Source organism: Oncorhynchus mykiss, chromosome 8 (genome assembly GCF_057628025.1).
Source record: "Oncorhynchus mykiss isolate SJ-2025 chromosome 8, ASM5762802v1, whole genome shotgun sequence".
Classification (NCBI taxonomy): domain Eukaryota; kingdom Metazoa; phylum Chordata; class Actinopteri; order Salmoniformes; family Salmonidae; genus Oncorhynchus; species Oncorhynchus mykiss.
This window is the reverse complement of record NC_143029.1, coordinates 38,290,489-38,312,724: the sequence shown is the minus strand read 5'-3', so window position 1 is coordinate 38,312,724 and position 22,236 is coordinate 38,290,489. Positions and strand designations below refer to the sequence as shown.

The following is a 22,236-nucleotide window of genomic DNA, read 5'->3' as shown; positions in this document are numbered from 1 at the left end:
ACGTCAGCAAAACAAAGGAATTGATTGTCGACTTCAGGAAGCAGTGAGGAGGACACGCCCTAATCCACATCAACGAGAGTGCAGTGGAAAGAGTCAGCAGCTTCAGGTTCCTCAGCGTCGCCATCACCGAGATCCTCACATAGACAGACAACACCACTGGCCTGGTCAAGAAAGCACCACAGGCACCCCCACTTTCTCAGGCAGCTGAATAAATTTGGCATGCCTCCCTGGGTCCTCTTCAAATTCTACTGCAGCACCATTGAGAGCGCCCCGACCAGTTGCATCACAGCCTAACTGCTCCTTCCATCTGACAGATGGTACCGGAGCATCAGGTCCCAGACATCCAGGCTCAGAGACATCGAGGCATACCCGCAAGCCACCAGACCACTGAACTCTTGAACTGGGACAGGTCTCTTGCACACGCTACTGAACACTTGAACTGGGACAGGTCTCTTGCACACGCTACTGAACTCTTGAACCAGGACTGACCGCCGGCACTAGTCTCTTGCGCTGGCTCCCTGCACCTTGCCACACATGTACACAAACACTCACAAGCTACACACACTCCATGACTGATGCTACTGGACTCCTATTTATATTATTGCACAATGCCTATTTCTTATTGCACAATCTATCGCACAATTCAACAGCATCTGTAAATATCCCACTTTAATTCATTCGAGTGCATTCTTGTATTAAATGTTTTGCAAAAATTAATTCAGCTTTTATTTTTTAGTACCCTTTTATTCATTTTTCTATTGTTGTTGCATTGTCGAGTGGTGAACCTGCAAGTAAGTGTTTTGTTGCACTGTGTACTCCACACATATATTACATGTTCAGTGTCTTCGGAAAGTCTGACTTTTTCCACATTTTGTTTGGATACAGCCTTATTCTAAAATGTATTAAAACGTTTTTTTTTTCCCCTCATCAATCTACATACAATACCCTGTAATGATAAAGCAAAAACAGGTTGCTTTATCATTACAGGGTGGTTTGGTTTCATCAGAACAGAGAATCTTGTTTCTTATGGTCTGAGAGCAGTGGCGGTCAGTGCCATTTAAGATGGCGGTCAGTGCCGTTTAACGACTTAGGTGCACATTAGTAAAATAACGTCATCGTCAGCATAGCTAATAAAACTAACGCTACAATCCTGCAGTGACATTACAGTGTACAGTCAGTAAGCTGTTACACCGGGGGGCCCGGTGGCAATAAATTAGTAAAACCAAAAGCTTACCTAGACTTGGAAGAGTTCCAGTGTTGTGTTGGAAAGTCATAGCCAGCTAGCTAACATAACACACCTCTGTTTGAGCAGGGTGTTTCAGTAGGCAAAACTAGCTAGCTGCATTCGCTAGCTAAGTGAAACTGAAAGTGAAAAACAATGACTCTCTCTATTTCTCTCTGTTAAACTGCTCAACTACTGTCTTTCTCTCTCTTTGAGTCAACTACTGACCACATACTATGCACTGCAGTGCTAGCTAGCTGTTGTAGCTTATGCTTTCAGTGCTAGATACATTATCTGATACTTTGATTGGGTGGACAACATGCCAGTTCATGCTGCAAGAGCACTGGTAGGTTGGAGGACGTCCTCAGTAAGTTGTCATAATTACTGTGTAAGTCTATGGAAGGGGTTGTGTACAATGAGCCTCCTAGGTTGTGTATTGAAGTCAATGTACCCAGAAGAGGATGGAAGCTAGCTGTCCTCTGGCTACACCATAGTGTTATCCTACAGAGTGCTGTTGAGGCTACTGTAGACCTTTGCAAAATATGTATATTTTGTCTTTGTGATATCCAATTACAGTCTTTTCCCATTACTATAACTCCTGTACAGACTCAGGAGAGGCGAAGGTCAAGAGCCTTGTGTCCTCCGAAACACAACCCTGCCAAGCCACACTGCTTCTTGACACACTGCTCGCTTAACCCGGAAGCCAGTTGCACCAATGTGTTGGAGGAAACACCATACTGCCAACCTTGTCAGTGCGCATGCGCCCAGCCCTTCACACGAGTCGCTAGCGCGTGATGGGAGTAGGACATTCCGACAGGCCAAACCCTCACAACGCTGGTCCAATTGTACAGCTGCCTGATGAGTCTCCCTGGGTCAAACTCGGGTTTGTAGTAACACCTCAAGCACTGGGATGCAGTGCCTTAGACCACTGCTCCACTCTGGAGGACCCACAAAATAGTGTTTTAATCAATTAGTTGGTGACGTGATTATATTTAGTATAGTTTTCTCTAAAAAGGATCACTTTTTAAATGTTTTACCATTTTTGTCCTCCCCTTCCTCCTCTGAGGAGACTCCACTGTCTGAGAGTCTTTATGTGCCTTTTGGCAAACACCAAGTGGGCTGTCATGTGCCTTTTACTAAGGAATGGCTTCCGCCTGGCCACTTTAACATAAAGGCCTTATTGGTGGAGTGCTGCAGAGATGGTTGTCCTTCTGGAAGGTTCTCCCATCTCCACAGAGGAACTCTAGAGCTCTGTCAGAGTTTTTATCGGGTTCTTGGTCACCTCCCTCGGTAGTCCCAAATGTATTCCATTTAAGAATGATGGAGGCCACTGTGTTATTGGGGACCTTCAATGCTTCAAAAATACACAATCCTGTCTCGGCGCTCTACGGACAATTCCTTTGACCTCATGGCTTGGTTTTTGCACTGACGTGCACTGTCAACTGTGGGACCTTATATAGACGGTGTGCGCTTTTCCAAATCATGTCCAATCAATTGAATTTACCACAGGTGGACTCCAAACAAGTTGTAGAAACATCTCAAGAATGATCAAATGAAACAGGATGCACCTGCGCTCAACTTTGTCTCTTTGCAAACGATGTGAATATTTATGTAAATAAGGTACCAGATTTTATTTAGACATTTGCAAAAATTTCAAACAACTTGTTTTCACTTTGTCATTAAGGGGATTTTTGTGTGGATTATTTAAATGATTTATTTCATCAATTTTAAAATAAGGGCTGTAATGTAACAAAATGTGGAGAAAGTTAACGGGTCAGAATACTTGCCAAAGGCACTGTACTTAGCTAATAAACAAAATTCAACTTGATAACCATCTGCTTCACTAGAATATAGGAAATATATTTATATTTAATTCAAGAAAGGCTTTACATATGTTCAGAGGGAGAAGAAAAATCCATTTCACTACCATATTAAAAGTCTTTATTGATATTTGGTCAGTACATGAGAAGGATGGAAGTCAGAATAATGAATTCAAGGTACATCGCGTAGAAACTACACACATTGTCAAACAGAAATGTATTTGCCAAGGATTAAAAAAAATAAAAGTCAACATCTAAAAGGTATCATTTAACATTGCAAAGCTACTAAAGTGAACTGTGGTTTGACTTTTATTGAGCATGACTACAACACCAGATGCTTGATCATTTGAGTTTGTCAAGAGTTCAAACAAGAACGTTATCGAGCAACATGTTCAAATAACCAAGAGACCAAAGAAAAAAAGATCTAGCTTGAATCATACAAAACTCAAGTCATATGCACATACATTAATTCATTTCACGTAATGTTCCTGTTTAGCAATGCAATTATTTTCTTTAAAATTGTGGAAGAGGTATCACGATAGGCAAAGGAGAGGAGAAAAAGTTCTGGACAGCAGTTCTGTTTTTACCAACTATGCGTTTGTGTCTCGTATAAAAAGAAAAAGACAAATGACGTGTTATTATAAAGTACATTACAAAACTGTGCCACTGCTCGCGCTCAGGCCGTTCTGAGCCTGCCGCGACCCCGCAGTCCTGTTCCCCTTGACGACCAGGGCAGACTTGTCTTCGTGGGGGTCGGTGTTGGAGTCTGTGTCGTTCGAGTGCTGCGTCAGGGACGTTTCGCTGCCCGTCGGGGAGTCCACGCTCTCATACCCTGTGCTCAGCTGGCTCCCGAACCCCCCTGCTGCTGTACCCCCTGCACTGCCACCAGTCTGGCCACCCGCTGCCTCCTCTGAGTGGTTGGAGAGTTTCGTCTCGCCCTCACCGGGGCTGGAGACCATGGGGGACGGGGGAAAGTCTTCCTCTGTGCTGCTGACCTCGCGGTACAGGCTGGGGGTGGTCGCCGCACCCCTCTGGGAGGACGAGCTGCCGTTGCTTGGGCCGTTGGAGACCCTTCCGCAGTCTTTCCCGGCTTGGGCGGAGGGCTGCTCGGGCTGGCTGGGGGGCTCGGCGGAGGGTGAAGTCCTGCTGGGGCCTGCCCCGGCAGAGGCAGCTTGAGCTGGGTTCTGGGAGAGCTGCTGACGGGTCTCCCTGAGCTGCTGCTGGAGGACCAGGATGGTGCTCTGCATGCCCTCTACTTCCTCATCCAGCTGGATGATGAAATCGTTCAACTCTGGGAGGGATGAAAACAGACAAAGACACAGGTCAGAATATAGGGAGATTGGACGCAGTCAGGTTCAAGAAAGAAAGACTGCCTTTATTTACCTGGGGCTAACATTTATTTTTTTGGCCAGGAGGAAAATACACTGAATATTAGAAACATGTCTAACAAATGCCTTAACAAAAGCTCCTGCATCTGAATGTACAGGTCTGCTGAATACACGCAGAGGAGAATATAGCTCCTCCAATGCAGAGGTTACAGACCACACTTTACTGTAGCACAGATTAATAACCTGGGGAGCTACAAAGCACACATGGGCCTTCACTGTGCTGAAATTTAACATTTAAAGCTTACATTTTTTATGGATACTATTTGAACCCAGGTCTGAGTAGATGGAGGTGGGCTGTTGTGTTCTCACCATCTTGGCTGCTCTTGAGCTCCTCGCTGTACTTCTTCTGCAGGGCCAGCTCTGCCTCCAACTGGGCGATACGTCCCTGGGACAGCTGCCTCCCCAGCTCCTGGTTCTCCTGGATCAGCATCCGGCACTTGGCCATTAGCTTCTTCCCCGTCTGGCTGCAAGGGAGACAGGCCTCACATCACACAATGACCCAGGGCACAGCCAAATGCCACCCTCAGGCAAGGACAGCCCAATCAGTCCAGTGACCTAACTAGGTGGTCACTATGGTGGTGTTCCAGGTTATAATTTATGCAGTCAAGCTCTGGAGATTATCAGATCACCTCACATTGCTTGAAGAGGTGTTTAACATTGCAGGTACCACATTGAGATCTTCTGATGTGCAGAACGACTGCAAAAAAAATAAAAATAGGACATGGAACACCACCGTCCCCACCCATCCACTAACACTATGAATCTTGCCTATCCATATAGCAAGTTTCCATTTTCCAAAGTAGTATAGTTACAGATAGCGGAGACCGTTTGGACTTGGCAAAGGATACCAGAAACGATAGCATAGATGCACATTCCGATAAAACAACATTCTTATGCAGCAGCAGTACCTTTACCTTTTGAGTACCCCATGCACATTTTACTACTACAGGTGGGCGCCTACAGTCAGCAGGATGAGAACCAAGTTAAAGTACCCAATTTCAGCAACCGTACATTTGGTTTCTACACACCCAAATTGTACTTTCAACAGCAAATTAGACCCAAAGAAATCCTAGTCTGTCACAACCGACCATCTTCTAATGGTGTGAGTATTATTCAGTCAGCACCTTGGATAAGATCACCTGAGGTAATAATGCACTAACCACTGCAAAGCATCCTCTGCTGACTCTTTTAAACAAGGAAAACACATGCTTAAATTGCATTGACATTTCAGAGGAACCATGGCAGCCAGAGAAATCAACTTCAGAAGTCACCACGTCACTTAAAACCTAGGAACACTGCATGTCGCATCAGACTATAGATACTTCCTAAAAACACAGCAGCTTGGACACTGGTTCCAGAAGCATGTGTGAAAATCATACTATTGAAAATGAACTGTGAGAGGCAACCGATGAGATTTGAGATTACATTTCGTAATACTTGACAACAATGCATTGTCTGACAAGGATGTTGCATTCAGCTTTACCACTTCAAACAAGCATTTTTGACCATCAATAGAATGACGTTAGCCAGATATTGGAAAAATAAAAACCAGACATTCTTAGGAGAAACTGGATGAGCAGCTGATAGTGGATTTGAAGTCTAAAAGATTAGAAAACACACAATCGTGTTACTCTGGTTGCTACCTGAAAAGGTCAAGGGCTATCAATTCTTCTTGCTTGCCATCAAAAACGTAAAATGTTGCTTCTTTTAAGAAAACTACTTCCAATGGATCATACCCATCATTGCTGGAGTCTTGTGGTGAATACAGCATAATAGTAATTTTACGGGTTGTTCCCGCCACGAGTGTTGTAACTATATCGATGGCCAGATATCCAAGGCTGTTTATTGCTCTGTTTCGAATTGAAAAACCAATCAATGAATTGCATATTGCCGATAAATTACAATTTTTCCAATTAATGACATCCTTAAAATGTCAACTGGAATTAAACCCCCCCCCCCCCCCGAACCAAAAAAAGGTTGACGGTTGCTAGGGGGGAGGGAGTGTGAGGTCAACAACAAATACATAAAGAACAATATCATATTGGACTGAATAAATACATTATCATGAAGTGGTAACATTACTTGTTTCACACATTTATAATCATTATGAGAAAATATCACTCAAGCACCATCTGCAGTGCGTACATTTTACAGTGAACAATTTGGAAACATCAAGCGTCAAAATAATGTAGCCTACTGAATGTTCTTTTTTTTCAAGGTCACCAAATCGAACAGAGCAAATGTCTGACACACTGCAGTGCAAGAGTATTTAAGAGAATCAAAAAGAGGAAAGTAAATGAAACAAACATAAGAGGCAACTCACAAAATAAAACATGTAAATACACTCTACCCGTATGTGGGCCCATGCTCAAAGACACAGGCAATCAGACCCTCGCTCACGCACGCCTCAACCATAGTCAATTCTGGACTGAGGGTCTGGCTCCTCCCCCAGAGTCTTAAACATTCTACTGGCTCCTCCCTATAAAGTCTTACAGTTTATCCTAGAACCTTTCCCACAGTATTTTCATTGTATTCTACAATCTGTCCAAGAGTCTTAGAGTCTCAGGAGCACTAGTGGGTATGGGTGTGGCGTTTTCCACTTAAATGTCTTTAGCTAGCGGGGCATTGTCTTTAAATGTTCAATTGGTTATTTAGGCTAAGGGTGCTCTCCCTGCTCCGGCAGTTTGCCCAAGACTGCCTCAATCTCCACCATAACAATCCCCCCCCTCATTTAATAAGGCAACTGTCTGGCTTGGGCTGAGAGAGGGGCGGTGGGGGGCATATCCGTGTCGGACGTGACCACCTCTTCAGGAACAGTCCCGACTCCTTCAGGGCCCCTGGACGGTGAGGGGGGGTGAGAGAGCTGAAACACAAGTGTCACCTGACCATACTGTTTTTTTCATTCAGTTTAGATTATGTGATATGTAGCTGGGGGACAGTAAAAGAGTACACAAAACATGGATGGCAGTTTGTTTTTTGTGTATTTGGTAAAGTCTGAGTCTTGTGGTGAGTACAGCATTTCTCAGCCATCCCCCCCACCATGATTCCTGCATGCCTGCAGAGGGGGTGGGGGGTGTGAGGAGGTCTTGACTTTTTTGTGGGGGTGGGAGGAGGAGGGGGGAGTTATTTTGATTGTCTTTACCTATCTGGTGTAAATTTCCAGGCACTCAGTTCATTTTGGGCCTGCTCCAGTTTGTCTTTAGTCTGTTCCAGTTCTCCCTTCATTTTGAGGAAAAATAAGTTGATGGCCGGGTCTACCATTGACGACCGCAATTGGGCGGCACTGGGTTGCTGGACTTGCTTGAGGTACTGGATCTGGGTCTGCAGGTTGAAAGAGATAAGTGTCAATAAAGGCACAAGCACATAAACTCAACTTAGAAAATCCCTCCTTAAGCTTCTGAAAGTTAAAAATACATTGACTTAATTTACACAAGAGGCAATGGATGTGGCTAATAATTGAGCTTTAAAAGCAGTCCCCATTACTGTAGCTGAACAAAGTCATGCTTACACGCTATTTATTTAACTTTGTAAATCATTATTGAAAATAGGTTGCTTTCAAAAGACACCTTCCTGTTAAACTATGATTAGGGATGATTAGCCTAAGTGTGGGACTGGACTCATCTTGTACACTATAACGCTGCGTAACATTTTATGCACCAAACTGGCCAAGTCAGTTTGATTGAACTCAGTTGCCCGACAGAAGGAATGGCATTTTCTGTTGAGTGAGCCGCTATGCAGTCATTCAGAGAGTGAGAGGTCTGACAAGCAAGACTTCAGGAGCCTTAGTGATATGGGGGGGAAATCGATACAGTTACATATTAGGGATACCAACACAATTATTTTACGATATATTGTATCACTTTGACAATATCGTAATATTATTTTGCACACCTTGGCTGTAAACAGACCTAAAAGTAGTTACTTCAAAGCTTGTTCTCCCATCATCTTTTTAAAATAGGGAGTCAATATGTTTTCAGGAATTATTTCCATGACTGATCAAAACTAGTTTAAGACTCTTGTCCCTCTGCAGCAGACATATGGTAAGCAATATGTTTTGAACATCGAATCGCAATAAAAAATAATAGAATCGCAATACAAATTGTATCCGCACCCAAGTATCGCAATAATATTGTATCATGAGGTCCCTGGCAATTCCCAGCCCTAGTGGCCAGTGTTTTATGTTAATGTAAGCTCTAGTGTTATTTTGTTTCCATCAGGAGTATGACACTAAAGACTTGGGGCGAGCGGGGAGGAGTAAACTATTGACAAACCATTGATAAGGTGGAAACTCTGCTATACTGTACCCCCCTTTCCCTGCACAGCTTGGGAATAGGACTTAGACTAAGGTCAATACCTACACTTATATCCAAAAGGTTGAGATCTACTGCGTGACAAACATTTTGTTACTAAAATAGGCCTACATATCCCCTAGTCCCCTCATTTAGAAAAACAGCAGGAAGTATTGCAGTGGGATACTTACTGTACACTCTTGCATTTCCTGCTCCTTGGTTGCGAGCCGCATGACTAGGATGTTCTCCCTGCGTGACGCCTCCTGCTGCTGCTGCTTCAGCTTCTCCTCAGACTCCTTCAGCCCAGTCACATCGTTCGCTGAGACGGTGAGTGGAGAGAAACAACACACAGTTAACCTGTGTCAACTGAAAAGGAGCCATCAACACCTAAACAAAAACAAACTTAAAAAAGGTGTTAAGTGTGGGTATTTGTTCTTCTAAAATGTGAAACTGATACCCAAAGCCTACCACTAAAAACAAAGGATAATCCTTTCCTATCAACAGCTGACACTCTTATTGTATTGAATGATGACTTGGTAAAATGTTGGAGTAGGCCTACATTGTTTGGGGCACTTACAATTCAGATCAGCATATTTTGCCTCCAGGATCTGAACGTAGGCTTCATGTTGGTTCCACCTAAAGGACCAATAGTAAACATGAACACACTTGTTATCACATCCAAACAGAAACAATCATCCCACCCTCCCCCATCTAACAATAGTGTTATCTATTTACCTCACACACAGTTCCTCTCTGGTCAGGGTCTTCATGTCAGATTCACTGAGGCGAACCTGAATGAAGATGGGAAAGAGTCAGCAAGTTATTGGCTTTAGCTGCATATAACTTGTCATTACTGGAATCTTGGTTAACATATAGAGGCGCCCTCTCACCTTCTTTGGAAGAGGTTCCTCATTTGTCATTCTGAGCTCTGAAAGGGAAGTAAAAGTACCAATTAATTGAGTTGGAAGTTTCAAGAGCAAGCCATTCAAAAATGATACATGAGCTGCTACAGCCGATCAAGCAAATATTCTGGAAGTTACTTTTCGTAACAAGCTATGGGCATTAAGGTATAAAATAATGGGTTAGAGACCATTTTCGCTAACAATGATATTAAGCTAGTTATTCTAAACTACTGCGAAAAAGTGACGTCCGGTCGGGGCTGTATAAAAAGTGGCATGTTTATAGGTTCTCTCTAAAGGATTATGTTAACTAGCTAGCGAAATTGCTATTATATCATAATAAACCAACTAGCTGCAGTTGATAGTAAGCTTGAAGTATTCAAATATTTGAATGTGCGTGTCAGTCTCATCCATTCTCTTTTGTTTGATTTAGTTCTAACGTTAGCTAGCTAGTCCTCATGCATCTCCCACGTTAACAGTGCAAATCCACAACACGTAACATTAGCTAGTTTGCTACTGTTCTAGCTTAACTGGCTAACGTTACGTTTAGCCACCTAACGTTAGCTAGTTAAAACCGGACTTCTATTACAACTCCGATTCTTTGTTATAATCGATAAACGTGATAGCAATTCCATTCGTATGTGTTTGTTTTATTTTAAAGCATTTATTAGCAGGATAATACGCAATGGCCAGCCAACTGTTACATTAGCTAACGCTCGCATGTCTCGACAAGAAAACAAAATAACTAACACCTCACATTTGGCCCACGTCAGACTTACGAGCTACCTTGGAATTCAGTCTAACGATATGTTACCTACTTTTAAGGATGATCTCAAGTAAAATGTGCATCGCCTTAAACTGTTTAACCAAAAATGTTCAGCTAACGTTAGCTACCTGTCGGTTATCGTGTTCTGCTTCTTGTTATCACAAAATGGCGGAGAAAGCAGAGACTCCAGACTCCCTCCTGCAAAATTAGCGTTCCTCTTCCTTTCGCGGACTCGTGTTCGCTAAACCCTGCCGCAAATGAACACTTACCGGACCCGTTTCCTTCAATATTCGAAACCAGTATGTGTTGACCGCCTTAGCACTAATATGCAACGTTACAATCCGATTTTAATTGGTTTCTATAACTTAATTATTGTTATTCGAATTCGCCACGATAGGGATTCAGTGTCGCCGCCATCATCCGAGAGACGATGGCAACCACAGCAGCGCATCAAAGCTCTCTAGTTGCTACAGTGCTGAAGGGGCGGGCTGAGTTAACATGATGCTATCAGACATGTTAGGCTAGCTAACTTTGCACTACAGAATAACACCAATTTCAATTACTATCCATCCAAACCATGTAGATTAAACACCTTGCCAGATAAATAGTTTTTCAACATCTTCAGAAAATGCTAAAAAAAAAAAAAAAACGGGACCCACAACATGTATTGCTGTAGGTTCATGTCATTAGTTGGCTAGCTGGAAAGTTAATGTGTAATCAGTTGAATTCTGTTTTAAAGTAACATTCAACAATATTGTTTTAAAATGTAAACCAATCATTAATACAAGAGTTCACCTGTCAAATTTGCTAAACGTGAGAAATGCAGCTTGGGTAAAAAAATGAAATAAAATAAAAAGTCAAGGCCATCCGGAAGCAAAATGGGATGGGTGGAACTATGATATGGAATGGCGTTCTAACGCTCGAAATGTTTTTTTTTCCTGCACAATGTAGCTAATCCCTTTTGCACTAAACGTTATCGTAAGTATACAGTACAAATAATGTTTGATTTTATACGGTTTTCTAGTAAAATGTGTGTGTATAAATAAATACGTATCCGATGCCACCCCCACGTACTGATATGGTATCTTCTAACAGTGATGTTGAATTTCAAGGGCAGTTCTACTTCTATTCTGAACGGTGTACAGTGGATACGGTGTGAAGAAACATGAGCATGCTAAGCAGAGTGGGTCAAGTCCGCAGGTAAAACTACAAAATGCAATGAAGTTATCCATTCGGTAACAAGCCATGATTTATACACGATGAAGGGCGATAACAGACGAACGTTGTTATTGTTACGTTGTTTGTTTTACGTGATGATTGTTAGTTATAGCTGTTTAGCTAGCTTGTGTTAGTAGTCACCTTTTAATAGTTACTAGTAGCTAGCTAGTGAGGTAACGTTAGCTACTCCCATATAACGATAAGCATTACCCAGCGTGTTACTGGCAATTCAGAAATTACTGACAGTAATCTCTTCGTTTATCAAACCGTTTCAACATGTTGGTAAGCAGAAATGGTCTTATTTGTGCATGTGGTCGGCCAACAAGTATGCGTAGAAGTTGTCAATATTAGCTATATACCCTGGCATTATTTTTTTTATTATTTATTGCCTTGTTTGTAATAGACAGCATCATGAGTCAGGCCTTGCCCCCTTGACTTGACAACTCAACACCTTGGTCAGGCCGCAAAAGGCAACTTCATTATATACTATAGCTAACGTTCTTTTTTATCTCATCTGCCAGGACTTGAGCAAGTTGCTATCTATTCTCAACACAAGTAGCTTATTAATCTTAGACAAATGTTGCTATGTTGTGAATGATTCGGTAAACCCCCCCCCCCCCCCCAAATCAGAGAATTTCACCCTGTGTGAACTCTCCCTAACTAATCCAACCTCTTCCCAGGCTGTCAGCTGGGGCCATGAGCTGCTTCTAAATGGAAGCTGGCTTGCAGCAACCATTACTGGTTGAGCTGAAAACAGTTTTACTGCTTATGCTTGATTACATTTCCCACGGATGGGAATGACATGACATTGACATCTCTATTTCCTGGTGGTTTTAGGTGTGCTGCCACCGTGACCCCAGTCCTGGGCATGGTGGCAGCCAGATGGAAGCACTCGCTCCCTGACCTGACCTACGACTATGGAGCCCTGGAGCCTCACATCAACGCAGAGATCATGCAGCTCCACCACAGCAAGCACCACGCCACCTATGTTAACAACCTCAACGTCACAGAGGAGAAGTACCAGGAGGCACTGGCCAAAGGTGAGAGGAAAGCCTGCTGCTTAAGACATTAGTGATTTAGAAAAAGTGGTGATGTTAGGGATTTTGTAGTTCCTGGATGAGGTTCCTTTTTGAACATTTAATTGAGCCATAAATGCATACCTGTCCTGTATTTACACTTGTAGTGTGTAGCCAATCCGTTACCTGCATGTGTACATGTGATGTATTTCAGGTGATGTGACAGCACAGGTTTCTCTCCAGCCTGCTCTGAGGTTTAATGGAGGAGGCCACATCAACCACACCATCTTCTGGACAAACCTCTCTCCAAATGGCGGTGGAGAACCACAGGGTGAGTAGCCTTGGAACATCAGGCTTCTCTCACGTTGTTCAAAGCCTGGGGTAGTTTTTGGTAGGAAGAAGCTAAATAGGGGTGGAGTCTAGATGGAAACTAGTGACTCGTTGCCACAAACCAATCCACTATTTTGTGTGGGTGGAGCTCCGAACAGAGGTGGTATTTAAGATTTTTTTTTCTGACTTGCATCAAGCTAGCTAGCATAAGATCCCCAAAATAATGCAGCATAGGCTACAAAAAAAAATCTGACCCGCTAAGAAAAGAGACTTGGACAAAACAAATAGGACATGCCTCTTCTGAGGGGAAACGTCAGATGTATGCAGAGCCAATCAAATCTAAGTGTTAACAGCCACTGTGCCCATTAAAACGTAACATCCAATACTCAAGTTCTCCAGACTTCCAGATTTATAAGGCCTCTCAAGACTACATGTTGAGCAGCACTATTGGGAGTTTGAAGCAGCAGTTTGAGAAACTTCTTTCCCCTAATCTTTTACTTGAACTATTCTCCACAAGTTGTTGTATATTATAATTTGCAACTATCACGGTTTATACAATTTGTGGGAAAGTAGCAACAATGGCCTATATGTTCCACTTGCATTTTCAATTCAGACTCTTTCCTGAATTTGCTAAATTGTTGTTATTGGAAACCCATTGGAAACTTGTATGTAATTCATCAGTCTGATCATTCTTTGTTTGTCCATCCTGTCACAGGTGAGCTGGCAGCGGCCATCAACCGTGACTTTGGCTCCTTCCAGGCATTGAAGGACAAGATGTCTGCAGCCACTGTGGCGGTCCAGGGCTCAGGCTGGGGCTGGTTGGGCTTCGACAAGGAGAGCGGGAAGCTCCGTATCACAGCCTGCCCTAATCAAGACCCACTGCAGGGAACCACAGGTCAGTGGCTACTGGCCAGGTCCCAGTACTGTTATATGTTATCTTGTTCATGTCTGTCTGGGGCTCAAACAAGGGTATAGTGCCAGTGAATGATATACAGTAGTGATGCACCTATTACATTTTTGGCCGATACCGATATCCAATATTTTCCCTGCCAAAAAACCTGATACCGATATTTAACATTTTTTTGCCTCCTTTTAAGCATTATAGTATAGTTAACACACACATGGATGCAGCGGTCTAAGGCACTGCATCTCATTGCAAGAGGTGTCACTACAGTCCCTGGTTCGAATCCAGGCTGTAGCACATCTGGCCGTGATTGGGAGTCCCAATTGGCCCAGCGTTGTCCGGGCCGACATTGTAAATAAGAATTTGTTCTTAACTGACGTGGCTAGTTAAAGGTCACACACACCACACTGACCAAAAAGTTATTTTGTAGGCATTTATATATGTTCCCATTACCAGTAAAACATAATCAAAACCTATTTCTTTCACTTACTTGCTGTGCTGTTTCGTTGTTCAGTCATTTCATTCTCAACCAGGATTTCTATGGAACGCCGTTTGGGTCTTTACGTGTCAAAAAAGATGCATGTAAAATAACACTGTCGTGTCAAATAACACTATTTGACCAAACAAGACCTGAATATGACTGCACGTCATAATTTAACGTGTTCATACATTTGTTACGTAGTTATTACACTCACTCGTATTTCATATGTCACATCGATACGTGTGCTATGATGCTGGTAAAGTTGTCTTGCGCATTCAAAACACATTTTTGAATGCCAAAACTAAAAATATGTTAAGCATATCCGTTCATTTGTTAGATTGCAATTAATTTCCTAACTAGACTGATGTTATTGTGGAACAGATGGTCATAAAGATAGCTAGCTCATGGATGCAAACAATCTAGGTGTCATCTAAATAACCCTATTTATAAAAGTTCTTATTTGATTAATGCTGGTCGGACCCATCTATGTGAAGCTAGCCACAATAAGAATTAGCCACAATAGTGGACTTTGGTAAGCCTTCAAAATAAAAGTATGGTATAATTCTACTATTCGTATTAATTTGCATCACTGTCAATTACATTTATTTAGAAGGAAAAATTCAAATTCCACTTATTCCTAATCCTTATTGTGGCTAGCTTCGCAACACATAACCCGGTCGAGCCTCATTAGCCAGATGAAGCAAGCTGGCTAGCTATTTATTTTCATGAACTGAAGTTCAATTTCAAACCTAGCTAATACTTACTCACAAGGATTCCTAAATCATTGCTAAGAATAATGAAAATGACTGCACTTTCTACTGGTCATTGTTTTCAGGCTGGTTGTATTGGTGCTACCCCAGAAGTTGCGGTTGAACAAATTATGCTTTCTTACCAACGCGGTATTGTAAACACATCGTTCGTGGCCGGTGTTTGCTTGTTTGCAGACTTTGTACAGCTTTGACAGTGCTAATGTATATTTTTTGACACGCAAAGAACCAAATGGCATTCCATAGTATGTATGTTGTGAAGCTAATAGCGAGTTACTGTGTAACTCTGGTTGGGCAACATCTGAAAAATAGCGTACTTGGTAGTGTGTACCGTTGCCTGACCAGTCGGCGAAAGCCAACAGCGCCGACGACAGAGTGTTTGATTGTCAAGGGCAATGAATTCTATTGTCTTGGCTTTAATGCTTTTCACCTTTTGAGTTGTCTCGCTGAAATTTTCTTACTCTTTGAAATGACTGCTCGACTTGTTGACTGCTCGATCCACACAGCAGACATTGTGGGCTAGGTTAGGAATGCTGTGTTGCACGTGTACTGCAAAATGTTATGAGGCGTCATTACGTCATGTACCTACGTTATATAGGTATGCACGGTAGCTTTGACATCTGTTGTTAACATTGGTGTTAAACTAGACATCGGGCCGATACCAATGTTGGCATTTTTAGCTAATATCGTCCGACTCTGATATTGTTGAAGGAATTTAATCCCTCTGTTTTAATTCCCAATTAAAATTAAACACTGTCAATTCATAAGAATTTGTAAGACCCTTATTTTATAGGAATGGACAGAGCCCTGGTCTTAAAGTCAAGTAACAGCCTTTATTCAAGAGAGTACTGCCACAATACAGGTTACCACAGGTTATAAACTGAAAATGACGTCATTAGTTCTAACACTACCCCGTGCCATCTCCGTTCCAGTACAAAGGCTGTGTATCAAGCCTTCCCACATCCGTCTCCCTACCAATTTAATATAATTTACGAGTCTTGTGTAGATAAGCACTCTAGCCAGTCTGATTCATTTGTACCAAGGAACAGACCGTCATTGTTCTAAACTCTTGACCACATTCACACACACATTATTTTCAGTACTGGGATCAAGAAAGAAAACTCATACATATACAGTAACATAATAGTATTTGGATTAGTACATATACAGTAACGTAATAGTATCCTGATTAGTCAGTCCTGATTGAAATGTATACATAATTAGTCATCATTGATAAAAATTCCCTTGACATATGTTCACCGATATCGTGCATCCCTAACATACAGTGCCTTCAGAAAGTATTAACACCCCTTCACCTTTTCTACATTTTTGTTGTGTTAATCCATTTTAAATTCAGACCTTAAATTTAGATGTTTTTGACACTGGTCTACACATAATGCTCCATACTGTCAGTGGCATGACTACCTTCTCTGTGCCTCACACATACCGTTGAAGTCGAAGGTTTGCATACACCTTAGCCAAATACATTTAAATTGTGTAACTTGGGTCAAAAGTTTTGTGTAGCCTTCCACAAGCTTCCCATAATAAGTTGGGTGAATTTTGGCCCATTCCTCCTGACGGAGCTGGTGTAAATTAGTCTGGTTTGTAGGCTTTCATGCTCGCACATGCTTTTTCAGTTCTGCCTACTCATTTTCCATAGGATTGAGGTCAGGGCATTGTGATGGCCACTAAGCCATTTTGCCACAACTTTGGAAGTATGCTTGGGGTCATTGTCCATTTGGAAGACCCATTTGCGACCAAGCTTTAACTTCCTGACTGATGTCTTGAGATGTTGCTTCAATATGTCCACATAATATTTCTCCTTATGATGCCATCTATTTTGTGAAGTGCACCAGTCCCTCCTGCAGCAAAGCACCCCCACAACATGATGCTGCCACCCCGTGCTTCACGGACGGGATGGTGTTCTTCAGCTTGCAAGCCACCCCCTTTTTCCTCCAAGCATAACGATGGTCATTATGGCCAAACAGTTCTATTTTGGTGTCATCAGACCAGAGGACATTTCTCCAACAAGTACAATCTTCGTCCCCATGTGCAGTTGCCAACCGTAGTCTGGCTTTTTTTATGGTGGTTTTGGAGCAGTGGCTTCTTCCTTGCTGAGTGGCCTTTCAGGTTATGTCGATATAGGACTCGTTTTACTGTGGGTATAGATACTTTTGTTCCTGTTTCCTCCAGCATCTTCAAGGTCCTTTGCTGTTCTGGGATTGATTTGCACTTTTCGCCCAAGTACGTTCATCTCTAGGAGACAGAACGGGTCTCCTTCCTGAGCGGTATGGCGGCTGCGTGGTCCCATGGTGTTTATACTTGCGTACTATTGTTTGTACAGATGAGCGTGGTACTTTCAGGCATTTGGAAATTGCTCCCAAGGATGAACCAGACTTACGGAGGTCTGCATTTTTTTTTCTGGGGTCTGAATTTGAAGGTAGGCTTTCAAATGCATCCACAGGTACACCTCCAATTGACTCAATGATGTCAAAAAGCCATGACATTATTTTCTGGAATTTTCCAAGCTGTTTAAAGGCACAGTCAATTTAGTGTATGTAAACTTCTGACCCACTGGAATTGTGATACAGTGAAATAATCTGTCTGTAAACAATTGTTGGAAAAATTACTTGTGTCATGCACAAGCTAATGTCCTAACCGACTTGCCAAAACTATAGCTTGTTAACAAGAAATGTGTGGAGTGGTTGAAAAACGAGTTTTAATGACTCCAACCTAAGTGTATGTGAACTTCCGTATTCAATTGTGTGTATGTCTCTCTCTCTCACTCTCTCTTATGTCTGTCTGTAAGGTCCCCTCAGTTGAGCAGTGAATTTTAAACACAGATTCAACCACAAAGACCAGGGAGGTTTTCCAATGCCTGGCAAAGAAGGGTACCTATTGGTAGATGGTAGAGGTCGACCGATTAATCGGAATGGCGATTTAATTAGGGCCGATTTCAAGTTTTCATAACAATCGGAAATCGGTGTTTTTGGACACCGATTTGGCCTATTTTTATTTATTTTTACACCTTTTTTATTTAATCTTTATTTAACTAGGCAAGTCAGTTAACATTATTTTTTTTCAATGGCTGCCTAGGAATGGTGGGTTAACTGCATCGTTCAGGGGCAGAACGACAGATTTTCACCTTGTCAGCTCGGGCGAATCAATCTTGCAACCTTACAGTTAACTAGTCCAACGCTCTAATCACCTGCCTCTCATTGCTCTCCATGATGAGACTGCCTGTTACGCGAATGTTGTAAGCCAAGGTAAGTTGCTAGCTAGCATTAAACTCATCTCATTAAAATCAATCAATCAATCATAATCACTAGTTAACTACACATGGTTGAGGATATTACTAGTTTATCTAGCGTTTTCTGCGTTGCATATAATCGATGCGGTGCGTATCGTTGCGCCAATGTGTACCAAACCATGAACATCAATGCCTTTCTTAAAATCAATACACAGAAGTATATAATTTTAAACCTGCATATTTAGCTAAAAGAAATCCAGGTTCAGGCAATATTAACCAGATGAAATTGTGTCACTTCTCTTGCGTTCATTGCACGCAGAGTCAGTGTATATGCAACAGTTTGGGCCGCCTAATTTGCCAGAATTTTACGTAATTATGACATAACATTGAAGGTTGTGCAATGTAACAGAAATATTTAGACTTATGGATGCCACCCATTAGATAAAATACGGAACGGTTCCGTATTTCACTGAAAGAATAAACGTCTTGTTGAGATGAGAGTTTCCGGATTCGACCATATTAATGACCCACGGCTCATATTTCTGTGTATAATTATGTTATAATTAAGTCTATGATTTGATAGAGCAGTCTGACTGAGCGATGGTAGGCAGCAGCAGGCTCGTAAGCATTCATTCAAACAGCACTTTGTGCGTTTTGCCAGCAGCTCTTCGTTGTGCGTCAAGCATTGCGCTGTTTATGACTTCAAGCCTATCAACTCCCGAGATTAGGCTTGTGTAACCGATGTGAAATGGCTTGCTAGTTAGCGGGGTGTGCGCTAATAGCGTTTCAAATGTCACTCGCTCTGAGACTTGGAGTGGTTGTTCCCTTGCTCTGCATGGGTAACGCTGCTTCGAGGCTGGCTGCTGTCGTCGTGTTCCTGGTTCGGGCTCAGGAGCGAGGAGAGGGGCGGAAGCTATACTGTTACACTGGCAATACTAAAGTGCCTATAAGAACATCCAATAATCAAAGGTTAATGAAATACAAATGGTATAGAGAGAAATAGTCCTATAATAACTACAACCTAAAACTTCTTACCTGGGAATATTGAAGACTCATGTTAAAAGGAACCACCAGCTTTCATATGTTCTCATGTTCTGAGCAAGGAACTTAAACGTTAGCTTTCTTACATGGCACATATTGCACTTTTACTTTCTTCTCCAACACTTTGTTTTTGCATTATTTAAACCAAATTGAACGTTTCATTATTTATTTGAGGCTAAATTGATTTTATTGATATATTATATTAAGTTAAAATAAGTGTTCATTCAGTATTGTTGTAATTGTCATGACTGACAATTTTAATATCCCTTTGAGCATATTAATTACACTTTGGATGGTGTATCAATACACCCAGTCACTACAAAGATACAGGCATCCTAATTAGCTCAGAAGCCGGAGAGGAAGGAAACCGCTCAGGGATTTCACCATGAGCCCAATAGTGACTTTAAAACAGTTACAGTGTTTAATGGCTGTGATTGGAGAACTGAAGATGGATCAACAACATTCTAGTTACTTCACAATACTAACATAATTGACAGAGTGAAAAGGAAGCCTTTACAAAATAAAAATATTACAAAACCTACATCCTGTTTGCAACAATGCACTAAAGTTTTTTTGTTTGTTTTGTCCTGAATACAAAGTGTTATGTTTTGGGCAAATCCAACGCATTACTGAGTACCACTCTCCATATTTTTAAGCATAGTGGCGGCTGCATAATGTTATGGGTATGCTTGTAATTGTTAAGGACTGGGGACTTTTTCAGGATATAAAAGAAATGAAATATGGCTTGGCCCAAGAAACACGAGCAATGGAAATTACTGTTGGAAAGACCAAAAGGACAGATTATCAAATTTCCAATTTTTGGTTCCAACTGCCATGTCTTGTGAGACGCTGAGTAGGTGAATGGATGATCTCCACATGTGCGGTTCCCACCGTGAAGCACAGAGGAGGTTTGATGGTTTGCGCTTAGTCCCACTATCATTTGTTTTTCAGCTGGACAATGACCCAACACACCACCAAGCTGTGTAAGGGCTATTTCACCAAGACGAGTGATGGAGTGCTACATCAGATGGCCTGGCCTCCATAATCACCTGATCTCAACCCAATTGAGATGGTTTGGGATGAGTTGGACTGCAGAGCGAAGAAAAGCAACAAATGCTCAGCATATGTAGGAACTCCTTCATGACTGTTGGAAAAACATTCCTGGTGAAGCTGGTTGAGAGAATGCCAAGAGTGTGCAAGGCTGTCAAGGCAAGGGTGGCTACTTTGAAGAATCTAAAATGTATTTTGATTTAACACTTTTTGGAGTTTCATAATGTTATGTCTTCACTATTCTACAGTGTAGAAAAAGTAAAAATAATGAACCCTTGAACGAGTAGGTGTCAACTTTTGACTGGTACTCTATGTAAATTATGTTTTTCATTTTCAATACATTTGCATGATTTTACTGTGTGTGTGTGTAGATGGGTGATAATACAAAGCAGTTTAATCCATTTTGAATTCAGTCTGTAACACTACAACATGTGGAATAAGTCAAAGGGTATGAACACATTCTGAAGGCACTGTATGCCTAGTTAAGTTTCTGTTGAATGATTTTACTTAATTAATATTATTTTTTCTCTCCCCAGGTCTGGTCCCCCTGCTGGGTATTGATGTGTGGGAGCATGCCTACTATCTACAGTACAAGAATGTCCGACCCGACTATGTCAAAGCCATCTGGAATGTCATCAACTGGGAGAACGTGAGCGAGCGCCTCCAGGCCGCCAAAAAGTAGACCACTGGCTCTTCCTTCCTGCCCCAAACCTTACCCCCGCAGACCTTACTACCTTAAGAGAGCACAAAATACCCTCTTAACCCAAATGAAGATAGCTGCTGTATACTGTACCAGAGAGAATATTCAGTCTAAAGCTGTTTGTTTGTCCGACTAGGTTTCCATCCAATTGGCGACAGATTTTCATGCGAGTATTATAAAATCGGCATTAGAACAATGTGCATTTTCCCACAAGATGTTTCCATCAAATTGACTTGTTGCAAATGCTGTGCGTGATGACATTGCACATAAAAATACCATATGTGGTTAAATTCCCAAGTACCAAAATAAAAAAGCAAGTTAAATGTGTTTCTATTGCATTGAAATCTAATGATGGTTCTAAAAAAAAATGTTGCGTTGTATACCGAGTGTGTCCAGTCTTGTAATGTCACGTGTCCTCTAGTGCACGTATAGCTTACATGATAAGAATATTATAAACAAAAGAGCGAGAATTTTTATGTCAAACGGCAGACAAGCATTAAGCTCATCACCATGCACTTTCACCTCCCTGTGAAGTCTTAATTTATTTAATCTGTAGACTAATAAACTGCATGCTTTCCCGATGAGTTGCAGTGGGATAACCGCACATATCATTCTGTGACTCAGTTGACTTCAATTAGATTGTAATTTTATCAATATTTTCTCATAAAAGCATTTCCACTGATATTTCTCGCATAAGTAATTTAATTACGATTTTCTGTTTCTATCAGGCCTGTCATTACTTCATTTTTTTATCAGACCTGTACTTTACTCACATAAAAAGGTTGGATGGAAACCTGGTTAGTGTTGCACAGATATCAGGTAAATGTGATTGAGGCAAATGTTTTTGACGTGATATAATAAAATATTTAGTTTGAATTGTATCTGCTTTGTGGTTTTAATTAGCATAATACAAAAATCTCCATTAAAAAAATCTGCCGCATCTGCGGTGCTAGAGCTGCGTTTGTCAGATCATGAGACATCCCGAAAAATCAGTCTACTCACAAAATCATCTGTAGCGTCAGAACGGTTTGCCCTACAAACTCATCTAAGGTCCCTCGGTACCAGTTGAAAAAATGAATCGAAGTTTATATGGAG

The 22,236-nt window shown here is 41.7% G+C and overlaps 2 protein-coding genes and 1 non-coding gene across 19 annotated transcripts; 1 reads left to right on the top strand and 2 right to left on the bottom strand.

Moving 5' to 3' along the window:
* Positions 1-3,146: 3,146 nt before the first annotated feature.
* On the bottom strand, positions 3,147-11,243 carry LOC110529887 (pre-mRNA-splicing regulator WTAP). 13 transcript variants are annotated; one of them, XM_021612538.3, is made up of 8 exons: positions 10,513-11,243; positions 9,610-9,647; positions 9,455-9,510; positions 9,297-9,355; positions 8,911-9,038; positions 7,573-7,751; positions 4,740-4,894; positions 3,147-4,333 (listed from the first exon to the last, which is right to left on the bottom strand). In XM_021612538.3, exons 2-8 carry the CDS (start codon positions 9,637-9,639, stop codon positions 3,693-3,695), a joined length of 1,248 nt encoding a protein of 415 aa, XP_021468213.1. In that variant the 5' UTR covers positions 9,640-9,647; positions 10,513-11,243; the 3' UTR covers positions 3,147-3,692. The 13 variants fall into 13 exon arrangements, with proteins under 13 accessions (XP_021468213.1, XP_036841333.1, XP_036841332.1 ...); XM_036985438.2 differs by having other exon boundaries at positions 11,180-11,238; XM_036985437.2 differs by having other exon boundaries at positions 10,977-11,208.
* Positions 4,519-4,653, bottom strand: LOC118965681 (small nucleolar RNA SNORA22). Its single transcript, XR_005053059.1, has one exon. It is a non-coding gene; the product is annotated as a small nucleolar RNA SNORA22 (small nucleolar RNA).
* On the top strand, positions 9,493-22,022 carry sod2 (superoxide dismutase 2, mitochondrial). Of its 5 annotated transcripts, none has more exons than XM_090243406.1 (7): positions 9,493-9,786; positions 11,336-11,362; positions 11,497-11,584; positions 12,440-12,642; positions 12,833-12,949; positions 13,664-13,843; positions 20,978-22,022. In XM_090243406.1, the coding sequence occupies exons 3-7, from the start codon at positions 11,550-11,552 to the stop codon at positions 21,121-21,123; spliced, it is 681 nt and encodes a 226-aa protein (XP_090099532.1). In that variant the 5' UTR covers positions 9,493-9,786; positions 11,336-11,362; positions 11,497-11,549; the 3' UTR covers positions 21,124-22,022. The 5 variants fall into 5 exon arrangements, with proteins under 5 accessions (XP_090099532.1, XP_090099533.1, XP_090099529.1 ...); XM_090243403.1 differs by having other exon boundaries at positions 9,638-9,786; positions 11,480-11,584; XM_090243407.1 differs by lacking the exon at positions 11,336-11,362 and having other exon boundaries at positions 9,610-9,786.
* Positions 22,023-22,236: the final 214 nt, after the last annotated feature.

What these genes read in the sequence shown, in the direction of transcription:
- LOC110529887 (XM_021612537.2), bottom strand. Translation starts at nt 10,467, where the DNA reads ATGCACATTTTACTTGAGATCATCCTTAAAA. An exon ending in ACTTGAGATCATCCTTAAAA is followed by an intron (nt 9,648 to 10,436) that starts GTAGGTAACATA and finishes CTTCCCTTTCAG; the next exon opens with AGCTCAGAATGACAAATGAG. An exon ending in AGGAAATGCAAGAGTGTACA is followed by an intron (nt 7,752 to 8,910) that starts GTAAGTATCCCA and finishes TTCAACCTGCAG; the next exon opens with ACCCAGATCCAGTACCTCAA.
- sod2 (XM_090243406.1), top strand. Translation starts at nt 11,550, where the DNA reads ATGAGCATGCTAAGCAGAGTGGGTCAAGTCCGCAG. An exon ending in TGGCGGTGGAGAACCACAGG is followed by an intron (nt 12,950 to 13,663) that starts GTGAGTAGCCTT and finishes ATCCTGTCACAG; the next exon opens with GTGAGCTGGCAGCGGCCATC. An exon ending in CCCACTGCAGGGAACCACAG is followed by an intron (nt 13,844 to 20,977) that starts GTCAGTGGCTAC and finishes TTCTCTCCCCAG; the next exon opens with GTCTGGTCCCCCTGCTGGGT.